The sequence below is a fragment of the Vipera berus genome, assembly GCF_964194415.1.
Source record: "Vipera berus genome assembly, chromosome: 3".
Taxonomy (NCBI): Eukaryota; Metazoa; Chordata; class Lepidosauria; order Squamata; family Viperidae; genus Vipera; species Vipera berus.
In genome coordinates, this window is record NC_138204.1 from 88,966,167 (window position 1) to 88,987,919 (window position 21,753).

Consider the following 21,753-nt stretch of genomic DNA (forward strand, 5'->3'; position numbering starts at 1 on the left):
TTATTCTAATGTGCATTAGTTTTAATGTTTGTCAGCCACTCAGATTTGTTTCTGATGAGATGGGCAGCACATAAATTTAATAAATAAGTAAATAAATACAGCAACAGCAGCATTAAAAAGCCATAACAATACATACGATAGAACTGCATTGTTACCCTGTTCTTTATGTAGGAAACAAATGCTAGAATTGTTATTCCAATTATTTTTCCTGACTTTGGAGACCTAAGAGACATGCAGGAATTGAAAAGAAAGAAGAAAGTGGATAACAGTACTGTAGTTGCTAGGTGGCAGCTACAATTCAAGCTACCCTGTACCAGTGGCAAATTGCACATTTATATTACATCCAAACTCTTCCTCATGCAAATTGTGGGATTAATGTAACTCAGAAGAGAATGTACTCTTTCTAGTCTTTTAATAGATAACATGCAGTTCCTGGAATCTGGCTGTTGTTTGCCTGCTCAGAATAGAACAGCATGGCAACTGTTCCTTGTAGCAAGAAATTCATGGGGAAAAATAGCACTTGACAGTACAATATTCTATCAATTGGAACATTAGCTATTTTTTAATTGACATCTGCTGTAGCATGATTTTTTTTTAAAAAAAGCCATGCATTACTGCCTCCACAAAGAACTTATTGCATGAAATAGCTCCTATGTAAATTCAGAGGGCCATGCTGTTAGCTGTTTACATACAGTCAATCCCAAATAGAATATGGCAGAGATATATCTTTTCTAAGTGCAAGAGCCCACCATAATATTTGGGAACTGAACTGAAATTTTAATTTCAGTAATTCATATTATACAACTTTGAGACTTACTAGATCAATTTGTTTTTCCATCTCCTTTTGTTGCTCATGATTAATTAACTTTGTTTCTTCTAACATTACAGAGAAGTGTTCTTGTTCTTCAATGATATTTCTTTCCATGCTTTGAAGCTGAGAGTTCATTACCTAGAAGAAAAATATTTTTTTTTACAATTTGAAAACTAGTTGAAAAATTATATAGATATTTTGATAACCATTATCTCGCTGTGTAAGCATAATTAGAAAATTAGCTATAAAATTAACAGGCAAAAATCAGATACACAATTTTATACAAAATAAAAAGGAATTCTGCTTTTTATAAATTGTATTAGAAACATGCTCTGAATAAAACAAAGCGTATTAGCAGAATTTGTTTAACATTGTGTTAGATTAATGTATCTCATTCTACTACAAAATATTGAAAAAAAAAGTAAAAGCCTGTTACCATTAATTCCTGTTCCAATTCAGTATTTCTTGCAAGCGCAGTTACATAAGCAAAAGTTTTTTCTTCCAACTGTTTTTCAAGGATAGAAAACTGGGAGGATTTTCTTGCTACCTACAAGAATATGTACACAAACTGAAAAGAACAAAGGTTGATATACTTTTATATATTTATTATATAGATAATGGTAACTTCTATTTACTGCAGATGGTTGCACCAATGGCAGTATATGTTTTTTCAGGGTTTAGGGCAGGGGTCTTCAAACTTGGCCCTTTTATGACTTGTGGACTTCAACTCCCAGAATATGCCTGGCTGACAAATTCTGGGAGTTGAAGTCCACAAGTCATGAAAGGGCCAAGTTTGAAGACCCCTGGTTTAGGGTATTAGTGATGGCAAATTACATGAGCTGTAATTAAGAATATGCATACATACTTAAATTGCAAGGCATAAACTCATTCACATTTACAGTTCACCCCATTTACCTATAATCTCATGTCACTTCTCCTTTTATTTATTTTAATCAAATTTACTGGCTGCTCATTTTATACTGGAAGGTAAATCTTTGTTATTTTTGTTAAAATCAACAGCAATATCAGTCATGTCTGGGACAAGAAGTACATAGGTATCTGCTGTTTTATATGATGACAAAATATATTGTTACATTAGTTTTGGGCTTTGGGGACTATATTACAATGGCTATTGCATACTTCAGACATTGAGAAATTATCCCAACAGGCCTTAACTATTCATTGCTTCAGTAGTGAGAATGATCTTAAGCCAATGTGACTTATCACTATGAAAGAAAACACAATGAAAGGTTATCTCAGTATTGATGCAACAAGCAAATTCTAGCCAGAATATATTATCACAGATGAATTAATGTATATTCTTGGAATTTCCTAGGCATTATATAAAAATAAAATTAAACAAGATAGCCTTCAAGAACAGACTTCTTTGTTTTCACTTACTTCTCGTTCCAAGCGACATGATTTTGCAGCTTTCTCTAATAGCTCTTCCTGTATTGTTTGAAACTGATTAGTTCTCTGGGCAATGTTATTTTTTAAAACAGTACTTTCTTCTTCTGATTTTTCCAGCTTAATACGTAGTTCTTCTAAATTTCTAATTAATATTTGCTTCTCTTTTTCAAACTGTTTACTGATAAGTTCCAGTTGTTCACACTTTGTCCCTTTAAAAATGAGACAATGTTTAGATGTTTATAAAAATTTAGAACATACAATATTTAAAGCTATGCATTTTTACCTAAGTATTGTTAATGTTAGAATCCATTTTTAGATCCGCATTAATAATTTAGATGCATGCATCAAACTTAATATTTTGGTGCAGAATTCTCTCTTAACTGTTAATAAAAATACAGATAATCTGGCTTCCCCATTGACTTTGGTTGTTAGAAGGTTGCAAAAGGTGATCACATGACCTGGGGTCACTGCAACAGTCATACATGTGATTCAGTTGCCAAAGGTCTGAATTCTGATCATGTGACTATGGGGATGCTGCAATAGTTGTGTGTGAAAAATGGTTATAAAGCGCTTTTTTCAGTGTCGTAACTTTGAACGGTCACTAAATGAACTGTTGTAAGTTGAGGACTACCTGTACAGCAACATAGAAGTAAAATATTTCCTAAATTATGTCATCTAAACCCTACTGGCTACTGAAGCCACTTTTTGCTTTGCCTAATGGGGAGGAGGAAATCCTGTTTTAGATATAAATATAGATAGATATTTGAACTGATTTAATAGCCATTTTCTTTTTTGAGGAAAATGTTTTTTGAGCACAGAAATTCTTTTGTATAGTTTGTTAATACATCAAGCTGAAGTGTAAAGTAGATTGATAACTCATTATATGAACTCAACCACTGCTTTTAAACCAGTTTGTAATTCAGAAAGTTGTGTACTCCCAATCAATTGTGGTTTGTTCGATAAATCATGGCTAAGTAAACCATATCTTATCACACACATTCCATGCTCTCAAACAGGCCCACCCCAAACAATAATTTTAATAGAAAGTCTAATGTAGTACAGATCACAATGAAAGCCAAAGTTTTGGCCATTTTAACTGACCAGCTTACATTTCCCTAATCCAGTGAACCAAGGGAGCTAATCTATCAATTCCTACAGCCGGAGAATGAACCAGGGTAAGATCAAGACTGGTCTAAAATCAGAAGGTATTGTGATAAAAGAAATGGATTTGGACTTTGATCATTGGGCTTGCCTATCCTCAATGATAATTTTGTGAGATAAAGTATTAGGGAGGAGTGAGGTATCCTGAACTCACCCTGGTTTAATTAATAGCTCAATGCTTGAGGTTCAGCTCTTACTATACACAAAGAGCCGAAATCTCAAAATGTCAGCTTCTCTCACTGAATCTTAGAAGGCCGATTTTGATATGTTCTATTTACCACATATGCATAAACAAATATGCATTTATTTGCAACAATAATACTTGTGCCCAGTACAAAATAAGACCATTTGACCAGTTTTTCTGCTTACTGAAGGTAAGGTCACTGTATTTTACTTCTGAAACTTGTTTATCATCAAAAACGCTTGTTTCTTTGATTACTTTTTTGTTACATTGGAAGTTAACCATTTCCGCTTTACCTCGGTGAAACCATGATATAAATCCATACCCACTGGCAACAAAAAGACCACTTTATGCTGGTAGAAGTTTTTGCTAGAAAAGTGAAGTGAATTGCTCTAAATTTTCCTTCCCAGTGTGGCCCCGAACGTTTGTTATTCTGATCACATTACAATGATGTATTGTTAATCAAATCTGCCATACAAATCAGGCAGCTTATAGATGGACAACCTGTGGCCTTCCAAGAATATACCAAAAACATTATAAAACAATTTGAAGGAACATGACTGAAAGGGAGGCATGTTTCTCAAAATTAAGAGTGAACATAGAAACAATTTACTGCAGAAAGCCTTCAGCTCATATTACAATTTGTAAAAATTGAGAAAAGGACTGAAAATTTGAGTCATCTCTTACTGTTAGGTTATCTACCAAAACATGGTTCTGACTTCCCAAGAAAGTTGCCTTCCCAATGCAAAAGAACATAATGCCTCAAAGAAGAAAAAATACTTCAGTAAATGCCATATCAAGCATAAACATGACCTACTATTTCTACATAACCAAGGAAGTGACCTGTTTAGCTTTATACCACTGTGGTGCTAGTCAGATTTAAGCATGATGGATATTCTTGCCATTTATTGTACTTTCAAATGGAGTATTTTGGAGAAGCAACTAACTAGTATTCTAGAAAGAACTTACTTTTTTTTCTGTTAAATTTGCAGAAATATACTGCCTTACTACTGAAGTCATATAACAATTATACGTACCTGTCTGATTTCCCCTGAGTTTTACTGGTTCAGTTTCTAGGCCATTAAATTCCTGTGCCTCATCATCTTCAGAGAAAACGTGACCTAGCTTAGAGGCCATATATTCTGTCTGAAGTTTCTGAATTCCTGCTTCTTGAAAGTTAATTTTCTGTCTAAGAAAAATAGTGTATGATAATTGATTTATTTTTTATAACTCATAATGAATTTACTTGATCCTTAATAAGTTACAGTTAAAATAATACCTTAGCTCTTCTTTCAGAAGACTATCTGTTTCCGACCAATTACTGCACATTTCATTAGAGTGATTAGCCTAAAGAATGAGCAAAAACAGAAACAAATATAAAGCAAAATTTGTTATAATTATTGAGAAGTCTGTCAGAATCCATTTATATCATATTCATAAATGTACCGTATGTTTAAAACATTATTCCATGGATTCTGCCATCTCCCGAGGAGGAGGGAACGAATGTGTATTGAGCCTGTATTAGGCATTTCAAAGGAAAAGAGAAGCCTTTTGAACTGGGGGAACAAAAGGGGGGGTTAGGGTAGGAGCATCTGGCTTGTGTCAGGAAGAGAGCAATAAACATAAAAGGTCCTCGAGAGGGATGATACGAGGTAAATGATGGGGGACTGACCAAATGGGGTTAAGGGGGGGGGGTTGAACCGGGAACTCTTTATAAGGGTTTAGTTTGTAGAACAATATTAAGTCCTGTCTTGTATTCCTACAACCAAGCATGTCATAGTAAAGATTCCTTTTGGACTAAGATTTGGCTCCAAGAGTTTTGTCTTCCTAAGACGTGGTTTGGGGTGGGTCCTGACAAAGTCATTCATAGATACCATTTGTTTATTTATTTTTCAATTTTATATGGTCACACATCTCACAGAAAGTGACTCTGGGTGACATACAACAATCCAATTAAAAACTAGATATAAAACAACAATTTCTTAAAATCATGACATAATTGTTAAAAATATTTAAAAAACTATAAAAGCAGAACTAAACAAGAAAGCGATAATGTTAACAATAATGGAGCCACCTCACACGTACACCTGTCCCCTGAGGTCCCAGGCCTACTGGCCTAATCAGGCAGAGTGAAAACTCAGGAGCGATGAGGCCGATCTCATCTCCTGAGGGGATAAGATTCCACAATGTGGCTGCCACAGCAGAAAAGGCCTGCTGCCTCAGGCCTGCCAAATATAGCTGCCTAGATGGAACATGCAGCATGCCTTTTGTACTGGATCTGGTGGGACAGGCAGCCACCATCTAGCTCAAAGTAAAAACAAATAAATACAATTTTTAAAATAAAATATTGAATCGTATGCTCTTCCATTGAAATCAAAAGCAACGATAAGTGATTTCGATAGTTTAGCTAGGATTTACTCTCATTCCACCCCCTTAACGCTGTAAGCCATTTTAATTGTTGCAAAATTGTGAGGATATTTCCAAAAAATATGTAAGATTAATGTAAAAAGAAGGAAAACCAAATATATGCGACGTATTTTTGTCCCCTCAGCATCACTTCAATTTTTTCTTTCTTTCCCCTCGTTATTAATGTAGTTCTTATATCAAAAAAGGACCATAGTTGATACTTTATAAGTATCTACCATTACAAGTAGTTCTTGACTTATAACAGTTCATTTAGTGACCATGCAAAGTTACAATGGAACTGAAAAAAATGACATAGGAACATTTTTCACACTTACAACCATTGTAGTATCTCCATGGTCACATGATCAAAATTTACTGAATCCTATGTTCCAGGGTCACGTGATCAACTTTTGCAACCTTCTGACAAGCAAAGTCAATGGGGAAGCCAGATTCATTTAACCACCGTGTTAATAAGTGCACAACCGTGTTACTAACTTAACTGTGGCAAGAAAATGGGGCAAAGCTCACTTAGCAAATGGCTTACTTAGCAACAGAAACTTTGGACTCAGTTTGTGGTGATAAGTCAAGGACTACCTGTATTAGGAGCAACTGTGTTTGCAAGAACACATTATCAGGGGAAAGAAGCTGGATGGCACAGCAGTTCCTGTTTGGAAACACTTTCTTTATCGACAGAGTGTGGTACTGATAGAACATGAGTAATTCATTTTGAGTATTTCATTAGCTGCTCAGCAACAGTCTAGTCAAGGTAAGGATGTGTAAATGCAGTTATCCTATTTATTCAGAGCATTTACAATTTACAAGCATTTACCTCTTTAAGCAAGGGTCCGTATGTCATCTCATAGATACTATCTATGACGGGTTGTCCCTAAAGTGGCATCTCAAAGTCTGGGCTTACACCATATGATAAACCCTAAGCTCACAAAACATATTTCCCACGTTTGGTTTAATGTGGTAGCTGGTTCAATCAATATACTAAGAAAATGACTGGGTTACCATAATCTCCTGAATCATGTATACTCACCTCTGTTACAGTCCAATGTAGTTAATGTGTAAATCCCACCAAGTAAAACAATAGCTATTATAAGGGTTTCACAAGTTTCTGGTCCTTCTATATGGGGATAAAGGCACTCTTTCATTTATACCGAGAAGAATTTGTATTTTATCACTGCTAATACATGAATTTTAGTCCTGCCTTAGGAACAAGATGAGTGGGTGACCTTGGGCCAGTCACTCTCTCAGTCCTAAAAAGATGGCAGTAGAAAACCACTTCTGAAAATCATGCCAAAAATCTGCAGAGACCTGGTCCAGACAATTACTAGGAACCAGTGCTGACTTGAAAGTATAGATACACACACATATCCACACACTGTTAATAGTTCCTTCAAAAATATCAGAAAAATCATTGTACCTCTTTTAATGAGCTTTGGGTCAACTGGAAAATAACATTTTCTAAAGTTTTCAATTCAGTTTTTGAACGTTGAATTTCTTGACGATACAACTTAAGCTGATCTTTTTGTTGCACAATTAGTGCTTTTAAGTCTTCATTTTCATTTATTATGGCACTTTTTTCTTCAAGTGTTGCTTTTTGTTCTTGAAGTTTATTTTCAAGCATCTGATTCTTTTGCTGAGAATGTTTAAGCAAAAATTCCATTTCAGACACTTTTGCTTTCATGCTTTTAAGGTTTTGTGTTCCAATACAGTTCTCTTCAGTTAATTGTCTAAAATGCAAAACAAAATAAATAGGTTCTTCAAGATTATCTTATTCTCAGCATGATTTTTTCATTTTGGAAGTGGATTCTAAATAAATTCTAAATAAAGCTGTGCATTTACATACAATCTTTTGAATATGAAATCTTCATCCTAACTTTTGCTGAAGTCTGTCACAAAAAACTATTAATTACGATTAAGCATCAATAATCTATATCTGACAACTTGGAGCCTAAAGGCACAAAAACACACGTTAAGCCATTACCATTTTTAATATCTATATATGTATGTATGGTATCTATTTATCTATAAACATACAAACATACCGTCGCTATCTAACTGTCTATCCACTTATCTAAAAAGATAAATAAAATTAAATAGTCCATATTTTCTCAGAAGCTAACCAGTTTTATGTTTTGGGACTTGCAACATCAGAGAAAATTGTCCAGTGTTGTCTACTGCCAGAAAAGGCTAAATGGTGGCCAGGGATGGGTTTGTTTTTTACAGTAGTATAATTCTTCGAAAAATACAGTAACAATATACTTCAGTTTTCTGTAGTTTTATGGAAATACCCCTAACAGCTAAAAACTGAAATTAAGACTCTGTTTTGCACATAACATCCCTTTGTGAACCATAATGTGCATGGACAATAAGTTAAGGGTTGGCAATTTCCAGAATCTAATTTGTGGCATCCAGCAATTGCAAATACAGTAGTTCTGAATTTTAATTATTCAAAATATTTTTTAGTTAGTCCTCAACCTATGACAACAATTGGGACTGGACTCCAGTTGTAAGTTGAGGCATCCACATGCCCAGATACAACATTTTTGGTAGTGGTCTTTAAGTGAATCTCTAATCGAATGGGGGTCATGTGAACCCCTTCTTCTGAAAGTCACAAATTGCAGGCATGTGACCACAGGATGTTGCAACCAGTCTTAACGGCAAGCCAGTTGCCAAGCACCCAAAATGCGATCATATGACTACAGTGTGTGTGTATGTGTGGGCTGGAATGACATTTTATGGTCTGAAGTGCTTTGCGGGCCATAAAGCACCTGTTCGGGGCCTATTGTAATTTCAGACACCTGTTCAGCAACTAAGTTGAGGGCTACTTATACATCACGTTTTATACCAAAGCATCCAATGTGATTGAGAAAACATAAAATACACTATAAAAAGTATGAATTACAACAATATAAAAATATACAGTAAGAAAAAGAAAAGGAAAATGGGAAAAATATTAAGCTAGCTTTCATGCAAAAAAGATCTAACAAAAGGGATTAATCTCCAACAGATGCCTAGAAGATGTAACAGTGGGTACCTTAGAAATTTCAGGGAAGACAACATTCCAAAATATAGATGTCACTTTACACAAGGCCTGCCATGAACAACCACAAAGTGGCATCCTGTGATTCTAGAGTCCCCCCCAATAAACTCAACAATAAAGCAGGTCTATAATAATAAAGATAATCCATCAAGTCTCTCATGCCTCTGAAAAAAATAGCTGCATATACCTGTTTGGAAACAATTTTATTATTGGAAGCATTTGCCAGTGGGTGAGAAATGGCCTTTCAAATAGGAAGATTTAAATCTCACTTCCCTCAAACTTTGACCACCTTTGCAATAAACCAATTGCATGTTATATTATAAAAGATTGTTCAGTGATTTTCCCATTTTCAAAAGCTTTTGGCTTAAGCTATTTATTGCCACCAGACAGGGCAATATATACCTATTTGTGTTGCCTTTCAGTCAGGCTTAATTTCTGGTTATTGCTTGGACAAATCCCTGCAGTTTTTTTGGCAAAATTTCAGAAGTGTTTTGCCATTGCCTACTTCCCAAAGAGAGATTGACTGGCTCAAGGTCACCCAGCTGGCTTTGTGCCTAAAGCAGGACTAGAATTTATAGCCTCCCAATTTCTAGCCTAGTGCCTTAACCACTACATCCAACTGGCTCTCACAATCTATTTGATTATAATCTTAATAATAATATTTTAAAATCTAAATCTTCTGTGGAATACAAAACAATAATACACAAGAATATGAATAATCCAGTTACCCTTAATATTAAAACTATATAATTGACAAAATATGCACAAAGGTAGCTACTTACCTGTTATAGAGCTTGAATGGGACATACAACTATTTTTATTAACCATTATCAGATGTCAGAAGACCTCATGATCATAAAAGCAACTCTATGTTTGTTTAAATGCCAAAATCTAGCACAGACAGACCCTTACCTCAATTGATCTGTTATGTTTTCAAGCTCACTTTTATAGGCATTACATTGTGTGAGCAACTTCTCCTTTTCATTTACACAGTTCATTAATTTTTTTTCTAAAATTTGTTCTTCAACTTGGACCTGAATAAAAGTAATATATTATTTAGAACCAACCAACCCATTATTTATCAAAATAATAAAATAAGGCAGAAATCACGTCTGCCAAGCACTAGGTCAGGTGATTGCTAGGATGCTGCAACGGTTGGAAGTACGAGGACCAGTTATAAGTCATTTTTTCAGTGCCATTGTAACTTTGAACAGTTGCTAAATAAATTATGGCAAGTTGAGAACTAGGTGTAATTTGTGTTATTTTTGTTTCTTACTTTGCAGGTATTATTTTATGATGGATGAGTTTCCTAGAGTTTGGTGAGTGGGTAGAATGCAAATGAAGTAAATAAATAAAAATAATGCAATCATAAGCATGTCTATTGAATTATCAGGTCATTTAGGACAAATAGACTTTTTCCTGGGTAAATCTGTATCCTTCGATATTCTTATAAACTGGCATTATATTCTGTCTCTATCTTCCAAGCCTTTTAACAACAAGGAATTATGTTTCTGATATAGAGTAAATCTGTTTTTATTAGCTAAGTTGCTATTATGGTACAGGCAAAAGCATATTAAACAGCAGTAGTGATTTTAGTTTTAGAACTAATAGTTGAATTCATAGCTTCAAGGTATATAAAATGTTCTATTAAAATTATCAATATCTTTTTCTTACCTTTTCCAATTTATTAGTTATTTTCTCTTTGTATTGTTTAAATGTTCTTGTCAACTCTTCAGCATTATACAGGGCTTCATTTCTTTGCTGTTCAGTTCTTTAAATGAAAATTTAAAGTTGCTCAGTTTAAAGACGTGAAATAAAATAATGGTTCATCAACAAAAGGGCAATAATTGAACAACACATAATATGTCTTTGATGGATTTCATTCAAACATACCTCAGTTTTAAAAAGGTTTACATAAAGATCTTCAAAATGTCAAGGAATCCAAATTATATATTTTTCATGAGAAATTAAGAATAAATTTAGCTTTGGACAAATATTCCTTCATAAGCAGATTTATTGATGCAAGAATATGTTGTAAGCCTCCCAAAGTTGCTTAATAGTGAGATGAGCAGCATATAAACTTAATAAATAAATTTCAAATGTGGCTCAGAGCACAAAAGTAAACCCTCAAATGCATGCAAATTGGAAATGTCAGATATTATTTCTTCTCTCCAACTAAAGAATTGTACAAGACACTAATTTATTTCCATGCCAATAACAGATGCAAAAGTTAGTTGTAGAAAATGAAGAATCCATTGTTTTTTTAACACTTGGCATGTATAAACCAGTGCCTATAATATTTAAAACATGGGCCTGAATAAGAATCCTCTGTTTTTACCGGTACATGCTTTACGTCATGGCTTTCTCTATATGACAACTTGAAACTATAAACAAAAGAGAGAGAAAACAGAAGGACTATTTCAATATCTCTGCAGACAGATCAGTTTGGCTTTCCCCAAATCGTTACTTAGCAGTAGCCATTTCACCAGCTGCCTGCAATTCCTGCAATTAGTGCAGGTTCGAGTCCCACCAGGCTCAAGGTTGACTCAGCCTTCCATCCTTCCGAGGTAGGTAAAATGAGGACCCAGATTGTTGGGGGCAATTAAGCTGACTTTGTAATAATGCCACTTGGGAGGGGTGTGAAAGCCCTAACAAGCAGGCATATACATAGAATGAAGGCTACTGCTAAGCTTGTAAGCCGCCCTGAGTCTTCGGAGAAGGGCGGGATATAAATGGAATTAAAATAAATAAATAAAATTTCATTAAAATACCCAGTGATTCCACCAGTCATAATAATTGTAAATTTAAGTAGATTCCAGTCCATTATTCCAGCTGTGCATCTAGTGACTGGAATTGCCCACGTGTTAATTTCCTTGATGGTATTTCCTTTACTGAATTTGGATTTTAAGATCTTCACTCGTGATGTATTCACTACTAGCTTTCTTGATTTCAGTATACTTGATGTTGTCAGCTGCCAGGATTTTTTTTTTGGTTCAAAAACCAGTACAACCTGATTTATTTTTATATATATTCAATATGCACTCAAACACATATATGACATGCAGCATTACTGCTGAATGCTACTGTATTTAAAAAATAATTTTGTCACCTCTTCCCTTGTTTGGTCCGTCCAATTAAATCATGCTTTATTTTTCTATAATCCTCCTTTAATTTCTGCAAATCATATTCTTTTTCCATTAGCAATTTCTGGCTTTCCTCTAATTTATCTTCTGTATCTCTAAAGACAATTGAGAATATAGATTTTAAAATAGTATGGTGAGTTTACATAGCAAAGATATTGGCTAATGAATATTAACAGCTGGAAAGCATTCTCATCTCCCCCACTCCAATCATATTTTCAGTATAGAAATTAGAAATAAATGGCCAGAGTAATATACTGAAGCAGAGTTCCCCAACCTTTCTGGCCCGGGGGGTGGGGTGGGGAAGAGGGGTTGGTTCTGTGCAAGCAGTGGGCACACGTGCCTGCCACTCATGCAGACGGAGAGAGCGCACACGCCTTGCCCTCTGCCTGTACAAGTGGGGGTGCACATGTGCTTACCCGTCACTTCCGCAGCCTGGTTCCGAATGGCTCAAGGTCCAGGGGTTGGGGACCCTTGCACTAAAGACCAGAACATTAGATATCAAGACTTCTTGATCTACAATTAGGTCAGCAACTGTTCCAAGTTACAACAGCACTGAATGAATAGTGGCTATGACTGGTCCTCAGAGTTCTGTCAGTCACAGCACCTCTGCGGTCACATGATACTGATCTGGGTGCTTGGTAACGCTTGCTCCTGGGGAGGAAAGCCATGGAAAATCTAGACAGCACACTAAAAAGCAGAGACATCGCCCTGTCAACAAAAGTGCGTATAGTCAAGGCCATGGCTTTCCCAGTTGCAATGTATGGCTGTGAAAGCTGGACCATAAGAAAGGCTAAGCGCCAAAGAATTGAGGCCTTTGAACTCTGGTGCTGGAGAAGACTCCTGCGAGTCCCTTGGACTGCAAGGCGATCAAACCGGTCAGTCCTAGAGGAGATCAACCCTGACTGCTATTTAGAAGGCCAGATCCTGAAGCTAAAACTCAAACACTTTGGCCACCTAATGAGGAGGAAGGACTCACTGGAGAAGAGCCTAATGCTGGGAAAGGTTGACAGCAATAGAAGAAGGGGACGACAGAGAACGAGGTGTCTGGATGGAGTCACTGAAGCAGTAGGCTTGAGCCTAAATGGACTCCAGAAGATGGTAGAGGACAGGAAGGCCTGGAGGAACGTTGTCCATGGGGTTGCAACGGGTCGGACACGACTTCGTAGCTAACAACAACTACCAACTTCCCCAAAAAGACAATGGGGAAGCCACTGGGTTAAGGTTCTCCCATTCATGCACCCTCTACCATGTCCCTCTGCACTTGCATCACTCACTCACACACCCCTGCACACCCACCCCAACCCATATCCCCAGGCACCCTCCTTGACCTGCATGGTGCCAGTCACATACCTTTGTGCACCCTTCTCAACTGAATGGCTCCTATTACACATCTCCTTGCACTCTCCCCAACCCTGCCAATGCCTTGCCTCTTGCACACCATGTTGCCCACTCTCCCCAATTCACACAGTGCTTGTGTGCATAGTTGTACTTGCTAACCACACCAAACCTGACACATACTCTCCCTGCTTTGTGTCTTTTGCACACCCTCCCTGACCCATGCCTTTTGCACACCCCTTGTGCACTCACATGGCACTTGCCATGCCATGCAGTGGATCTCATGTACATTCCTTACCCATCTCTGCACACCCTTGCTCTATCCCACTTATCTGCCTGTGGACATGGACTTGCAACTTCCTGCTGGCTTCACCATTGACTTTGATTATGGGAAGCCAGCAGAAAGTTGCATTGTCTAATGTCCAAAGTACTCACTTAATGACAGCAACCAGGACTCAAAGAGATTGCCATTGGTAAGCGATGCTATTACACTTTATGACATAGTTTACCAATGGAAATCCCAATCCCAATTGCTATCGTAAGTCAACAACTACCGTATCTGTATTCAAACTAGTTTTCTAAGAGGATAGGAAGGGGTAGAACCTTCCTTCCTTCCTTTTTTCCTTCTCACTACACACTTCAAACTAAAGACTCTGGCAGTTAATAATAATAATTAAAAACATCAACCCGCCTCCCCAAGAGAAAATAAGTAGACAATTGGCAATTTAAATTACAACAAGCACAGACAAATGCATCACTACAGATACAATGCAAATATCTCAGCAATGCTAATAGACAGGATCCAACAGACTATAGACTAGTCTATGCAGGAGATGACCAAAGTGTGAGTGACAGTGAGCAGAGATTCCTATCCAAGGAAAGGGTGCAATTAGCACACAACACAAAGCTCTGCAAAGACTGACCTAGTCACAGTTGCTACCTGTTTCTCAAACGGGAGCTATAAGTTTAGGAGGACTCCCAATTTTGCTCTGGCTCTGTTTCGGGTAGTGCAACCTCATTCAGAACAAGAGATAAACAATTCTCAGAACTGGAGAGCCTAGCCTAGAGCATATCTTATTTTCAGAAAGGAAATCCCAACTTGATACAGTGTGCAAACTTTCATCTCAACATGAAATGAGTGAACCAAGCTCCAAGTGAAAAATAGTGAATGAATCAACCTTGCAAATTAGAAAAATTAATTTAAACAATTATTACTTTAGAAGACTATCCTGAGCATGAGCATCTGCTTCCAAGCTTGCTATCTGTTCTTCTAATACTGGAATATGGACTGAACGTGTACCCAGAGTAGATTCCAGGAAAGATATCTAGAAAAATAAGGGAAAAAGGAAGAATCCATTATTGTTCTTTTTAAAAGATCATTTGCACACATTTGATTACAAACCTCTTTTTTCAATCTATATTTTTGCTACTTCCAGTAGGCAAATAACTTTAATAACCAATATAGATAATTATTTCTTTACCAATTTCCAATATTTTTAATCTGCGCATAGCATGATACTTTAAGTTAATCAATAACACAGGAGAAATAAAAATATTCTATGAAAAATATTTGCCTTTTTCACTTAAAGATATATTTAAAACATTGAGAATTATATCATAAAACACAGCTATAAAAATGTTGCAAGGTTAGGATTGATTCATAAGTAACATTTTTAGTGATCTAATATTGCTGTGGATGCTTAAAATGTAATGTATGAAAGAAATAAGGTATCTCTCAAGCTTTATAGTCCATAAAACAAAGTAGCTTTTTTCTTTATATAATATGGAACTATGGTTTTAATACAGTAAAGATACATTGTTATGCCACTTTAAAATTCATTCCTCCAGGTAATACAAAAACTGCAGCTAAGTATTCATAAGTATTAACATAAAAACATTATACATTACAGATCAACATAAAAGAGAATATTATAGGGTATAATTAACAATATAGCATGTAATACACATACTTTTAAAGATACCTACTTGTGCTCTTGCCTGGTTCAGTTCAAACTTTATAGTTTCAATTTCATTCATTAGTTTGTGGTTCTGAGAAATTAATGAAGCATTGTTTTCACGGACTGCATTCAGTTTGTCTCTTAGTAGTTCATTTTCCTCTTCCATGCTCTTATCAAAAGCCAGTGAATATGACTACAAAAAAAGCATTTGTAATAAACACAAATGTTATTCATTTTGAATTTTTAGGATCAACAGTATCAGGATTTGAGGTAAACCAAAACTAACATAGGCATACTGCTATAAATTCTCAAATAATTACTTTGCTCCTAGGTTTCCTTGAAGAATCACTGTTACGCCAAGACATTTTGCTCACAGTATTATTCTGTAATTCAGAAGGATCAACAAGATCTTCCAGTGTTAAAATTTCAAGCTCACTGTCATGAACGCCAAGTTCAGAATTATGTGAATTATTACTGGAAAAACAAAAATAAAAGAAACATATTACTTCAACTTTTTACACTAATTCTGACAGATGATGTCAAAGTTAGGATATCAACACAATGTAAATAAGCATATCAGTTACTAAACTTTATTTCTACAGTTATACCTATACAGCTGTTCTCCCAAGTCTTGTAAATTTTTTTCTGTTTTCTTTAGATGACCTCTTAATGCTACAACGTTAGCAAGTAAATCTTCCACATCTTCCTGTTGATCACTAGAAGCCCATAAGTTAGGTTCCATTTATATTCATTTGTCTGAAACAAATAACTAAAAAGAGAGTAGTAATATTAAACCTTTCACTGTTTGAAAAATTGCTTTTGAAATATCATTACAGAAAACAAGATGTTAACTCTAGCTGCACAAATACATTCAGCCACTTTCATACTACTGTTTCTTAACATTAATAACTATCAAACAATTAGTTGTATTGAAACAAACTTCAATGTATGGTCATTTTTAATTTACAGGAAAACTGTAAGCTAAATGACACCCAATGATGAATATAAAGTAACAAATAGAAGAAAGTGTCCTACATAAATACAAAGAGTGCATAATTCACACATTCTAGTTAATAGAAATCCAACCAACAAAGGGCCTATACTGTACTGATTTGAATACCATGGATATTGTTTTCAAGATAATGCTGTTTATAATGCTGTACTCCTCTCCTTCATGTTAGTACGTTAACATGATTAACATAGATACAGATGTATGGTATTCTTCAGGGTTCATTCAAAATTTTTATTAGAATCATCAGGTTACTTGATGCTGATATACTGAATCGGGGACTCATGGTAGTGATGAACTGGATTAAAGCTAAATTGAGTTTTAATCCAGAAAAGATTTCCTGATTAGGCTACTGAAGGAAATACAAGAGGACAATTTCAACCTAGCTGAGGTAGCTCTTTAGAAGAATTAGGTTCATAGTTTGATGTGTACAGTACATATTCAGCTTTATTAAGATCTCTTTATTTAGAAAGGCAACTTAAATAATATTATTTGTTATCTGCTATTAACGAACTATATGGGACGCAGTGGCTCAGTGGGTTAGGACGCTGAGCTTGTCGATCAGAAGGTCGGCAGTTTGGCAGGTCGAATCCCGAGTGCCGCGTAGCAGAGTGAGCGCCTGTTACTCGTCCCAGCTTCTGCCAACCTAGCAGTTCGAAAGCACATAAAAATGCAAGTAGAAAAATAGGGACCACTACGGTGGGAAGGTTAACAGCGTTCTGTGCGCCTCTGGCGTCTAGTCATGCCGGCCACATGACCACGGAGACGTCCTCGGACAAGCGCTGGCTCTTCGGCTTTGAAACGGAGATGAGCACTGGTCCCTAGAGTTGGAAATGACTAGCACGAATGTGCAGGGGAACCTTTACCTTTTTAACGAACAACTTTTTTTATAATTAAAATGACGTTTTCCTTTGAAAGCTCTTTAGAGTTACAGTAGTTTTAACTGGGTTAGGTTTTCTGAATGGTAGGCACCACTCATTTTAAGATGCATTTATACTTTTGATGTCACTCTTATACATGATATGTTAACATTATTTAACTTTATACTGAATTAACCTGTTCTCAGAACTATGTACAAATTGACAAGCGTACTATTGCTAAAATGAATAACCTTTTGTTAAAATTTGAAACAAAAAATGAAATTTTAAAAATAAAATGGGCTAAACCTTTGGTTATAATATACAAATGAAACAATGCAAGAAAACCTCATGAAACTCTGTTTTTATATATGGTAGCCGCAGCAAGACTTTTTATATGCACAACTGTGGAAAGATCTGACATTACCCACAATGGAAGAATGGATGGTAAAGGTTATGCACCTATCTGAAATGAAATAGTTTTGATTAAAGTCACTGATTAATTTTAATGCTGATTGTAAACCCCCTCTGGACTTTCTGCATGAAACAGAAAAAATGAAATTATGATATATGGTTTGATGATTAGAAAAAAATAATAGATAATGAAAAAATGAAAGCTGTAACCTTAGATTTCGAAGAGGCAGAGGTACTAGAGATCAAATTGCCAACATACGCTGGATCATGGAGAAAGCTAGGGAGTTCCAGAAAAACATCTACTTCTGCTTCATTGACTATGCCAAAGCCTTTGATTGTGTGGATCATAACAAACTGTGGCTAGTTCTTAAAGAGATGGGCGTACCAGACCATCTTATTTGTCTCTTGAGAAACCTATATGTGGGCCAAGAAGCAACAGTGAGAACTGGACACGGAACCACTGATTGGTTCAAAATTGGGAAAGGAGTCCGGCAAGGCTGTATACTGTCGCCCTGCCTATTTAACTTATATGCAGAGCACATCATGAGAAAGGCAGGGTTAGAGGAATCAAAAGTTGGAATTAAGATTGCCGGAAGAAACATCAACAACCTAAGATATGCAGATGATACCAGTCTAATGGCAGAAAGTGAAGAAGAACTAAAGAGCCTCTTGTTGCGGGTGAAGAAATAGAGTGCAAAAGTTGGGTTGAAACTTAACATTAAGAAAACCAAGATCATGGCATCCGGCCCTCTCAATTCCTGGCAAATAGATGGGGAAGAAACGGAGGTAGTGACAAATTTTATTTTCCTGGGCTCCAAGATCACCGCAGATGGGGACTGGTAAAAGACGCTTGCTCCTGGGGAGGAAAGCCATGGCAAATCTAGACAGCACACTAAAAAGCAGAGACATCACCCTGTCAACAAAAGTGCGTATAGTCAAGGCTATAGTCTTCCCAGTTGCAATGTATGGCTGTGAAAGTTGGACCATAAGAAAGGTCGAGCACCAAAGAATTAAAGCCTTTGAAGTATGGTGCTGGAGAAGACTCCTGCGAGTCCCTTGGACTGCAAGGCGATCAAACCGGTCAGTCCTAGAGGAGATCAACCCTGACTGCTCTTTAGAAGGCCAGATCCTGAAGCTAAAACTCAAACACTTTGGCCACCTAATGAGAAAGGACTCACTGGAGAAGAGCCTAATGCTGGGCAAGGTTGACGGCAATAGAAGAAGGGGACGACAGAGAATGAGGTGTCTGGATGGAGTCACTGAAGCAGTAGGCTTGAGCCTAAATGGACTCCAGAAGATGGTAGAGGACAGGAAGGCCTGGAGGAACGTTGTCCATGGGGTTGCAACGGGTCGGACAGGACTTCGCAGCTAACAACAACAAACCTTAGATTAAGAGGTTAATTTAAATTATACTCATAACTGTTGTCAAATAAATCAGAAATCATTTTTTGCATTCTTTCTCTTTCTGCACTCTTTATTCTTTTATATCTTCATTATTAGTTTTAGTTTTTATATTTCTACTTTTAAAAAATCTAATAAAATCATCATAAAAATATCATTCAGAGAAAAGAGATCCTTGTTACTAATTCCTCGAGCTCAGTATTCCTTAAAAGCCTGGTCCTAAGATCCTTGGGGATCCCCAAGACCCTTGAGATCAAAATTACTTGCCAGACACCGTGGTTATTTGCAAGTATTTTAAATCATGATACTCTTCCTATTGTTTTTTTTTAAAAAAAACATAACACAGGGGTTTTCCCGTTTTGTTAATAGCTAACCGGCTTCATATTTTTACATGATTCAAGAAATATTCTATGAACGTGTCCATTTTAATCGTTAATATGCCAAATACTGGTAAATATAAACCATAAAAACAAGCTGTTTTGGGATCCTGCGTATTTGTTTTAAAGCGAGAAAGGGTCGTGAGAGAGAGAGGGGAAAAAAAAACCTTAAGAAACACGGCTCTCCAATATTGGAAGGACTGTCTGCCTACTATAGAGGAGTGGACACTTAAAGTGTCAAATTTAGCAGAAATGGCTAAGATTTCTGCTTACTTGAAGGATCATTCACAAGAAAGATACATTTCAGTTTGGAGAAGATGGATAGATTATATTCAGAAAAAATATGGGACTAAAAAGTTCCATTTAGCTTATGAGTAAATTTTAGATTGTTATAATTTAAATATTTTTTTTCCTTATTTTTTTTATAAGTTGGATATTTTTAGAGTGTTTGTAATCATGTTATAGGCGGGTTAAAGTGTATTATGTATTTGCTTATTTATATAGTCATTCAATCTTAATTAGATTATGATTACTATATATTTGTAACCCTGTAATCAGCTTTGGGAAGTGGGGGAGGGGGGTTTGGGATGGGATAACATTGTAACTTTTATAAAACTTTTCAATTAAAAAAAAAACACGGCACTCTAGCTCGATTCTAACACAATCACGGCCTGAACCAGGTCCCATTCTCCTTCTTATCGCATGCATCGCCACGGCGCTTTTTCCTCAGAAGTGCTTCCCCACCGCCACACCTGGAATACTGCATCCAGTTTTGGTCACCACGATGTAAAAAAGATGTCGAGACTCTAGAAAGAGTACAGAGAAGAGCAACAAAGATGATCAGGGGACTGGAGGCTAAAACATATAAGGAACAGTTGCTGGAATTGGGTATGGCTACTTTAATGAAGAGAAGGGTGAGGGGTGACAGGATAGCAGCGTTCTAATATCTCAGGGGCTGCCACAAAGAGGGAGTCAAGCTATTTTCCAAAGCACCTGAAGGCAGGACAAGAAGCAACGGATGGAAACTAGTCAAGGAGAGAAGCAACCTAGAACTGAGGAGAAACTTCCTGACAGTTAGAACAATTAACCAGTGGAACAACTTGCCTCCAGAGGTGGTGAATGCTCCAACACTGGAAGTTTTTAAGAAGAGACTGGACAGCCATTTGCCTGAAATGGTATAAGGTTTCCTGCCTGAGCAGGGGGTTGGACTAGATGACCTCCAAGGTCCCTTCCAACATTATTATTATTATTATTATTATTATTATTATTATTATTATTATTATTATTATTATTATTATTATTAATTTTATTCCCGAAATTCAGTTCGTTCTCCGCCACCGGCCGAGACTCTCAACGTTCCTCCCTCACCTCTATGTAATCTCATGTTTTCTCTCAGTGCTCCGGGTCCGTCCCCAAAAAGAATAACCCTGAGGGAAACGCGCAGTTCAAAAAAGCGCAAATAAATAAAACAAAGAAATAAATCGCTCCCTCCTCCTCCCCCTCAGAGCCGCCGCCGCCACCTTGTCTCCCGCAGTTTCTGAGCCCGCCTCGACCACGCGGGCTCCAGGCCGCAGCTTTCCGTTGCTTAGCAACTCGACTTTCTCCGCCCCCTCGTCCTCCCCCCCCGCCCCCCCCAAATACAGCGAGCACTCCTCGCGTCCTCAACGAGCTCGAAAGAGCCGCGTTACAGCGCGGTCCAAGTATAAAAAGAGCTCCCAAGCATCCTCCGAGCTCGACAGTTGGGAGTAACGTTCGCAAAAAGTAATCCGCCTTCCCCAGGCTCGAACCGGCGCTCCCACGAAAAGCTCTTCCTTAGCTCCCTTCCCTCCCTCCGTTGTTTTTTTTTTAAAAATATATACGTATACGTAAGGAGTCGGCGTAGCTCTCTTTTACTTTTGCTTTTCAATTCGCGGCCCCGGGAAACAACTCGTTCTAACCGCGCGGGACGAAGGAGGAGGAAAAAAAAAAAGCACGTCCGCCAATAGAAGACGCTTTTAAAGGAAGCGGTCGCCGTCTAACTGGTTCGTTGTCTCGGCTCCTCGCCACCCTCGGGAGCGGTAGTTCTGCGGGTGGCATTCTTGCCGCTCCCCGCTCTAATCCCAGCGCACGGCTGACTACATTTCCCAGGGTGCCTTGCAAAGCCCAGCCCTTCAAGCAGCCCCTTAAGAGACCGACCGACGTTTTTAAAAAGGGCGTATCTTTCTCAACGCAACCCGCCTCCTCGGGCTGTGCATTGTG

The 21,753-nt window shown here is 37.1% G+C and overlaps 1 protein-coding gene and 1 long non-coding RNA gene across 2 annotated transcripts in view; one reads left to right on the plus strand and one right to left on the minus strand.

The window, feature by feature from the left end:
• Window positions 1–21,451, minus strand: part of CCDC18 (coiled-coil domain containing 18) — a 43,197-nt gene extending 21,746 nt beyond the window's left edge. The window contains exons 1-14 of the mRNA XM_081324341.1: window positions 21,409–21,451; window positions 16,066–16,226; window positions 15,778–15,931; window positions 15,486–15,650; window positions 14,715–14,824; window positions 12,131–12,259; window positions 10,696–10,792; window positions 9,934–10,055; window positions 7,399–7,708; window positions 4,843–4,910; window positions 4,601–4,752; window positions 2,213–2,430; window positions 1,248–1,358; window positions 818–949 (exon numbers count right to left, since the gene is read on the minus strand). Of these exons, the coding sequence (XP_081180467.1) occupies window positions 818–949; window positions 1,248–1,358; window positions 2,213–2,430; window positions 4,601–4,752; window positions 4,843–4,910; window positions 7,399–7,708; window positions 9,934–10,055; window positions 10,696–10,792; window positions 12,131–12,259; window positions 14,715–14,824; window positions 15,486–15,650; window positions 15,778–15,931; window positions 16,066–16,199 (1,902 nt within the window). The 5' untranslated portion in view covers window positions 16,200–16,226; window positions 21,409–21,451. The remainder of the gene's footprint in view (window positions 1–817; window positions 950–1,247; window positions 1,359–2,212; window positions 2,431–4,600; window positions 4,753–4,842; window positions 4,911–7,398; window positions 7,709–9,933; window positions 10,056–10,695; window positions 10,793–12,130; window positions 12,260–14,714; window positions 14,825–15,485; window positions 15,651–15,777; window positions 15,932–16,065; window positions 16,227–21,408) is intronic.
• Window positions 1,332–15,927, plus strand: LOC308665951. Its single transcript, XR_014026001.1, has 3 exons — window positions 1,332–1,394; window positions 10,305–10,340; window positions 15,789–15,927. It is a non-coding gene; the product is annotated as an uncharacterized lncRNA (long non-coding RNA).
• Window positions 21,452–21,753: the final 302 nt, after the last annotated feature.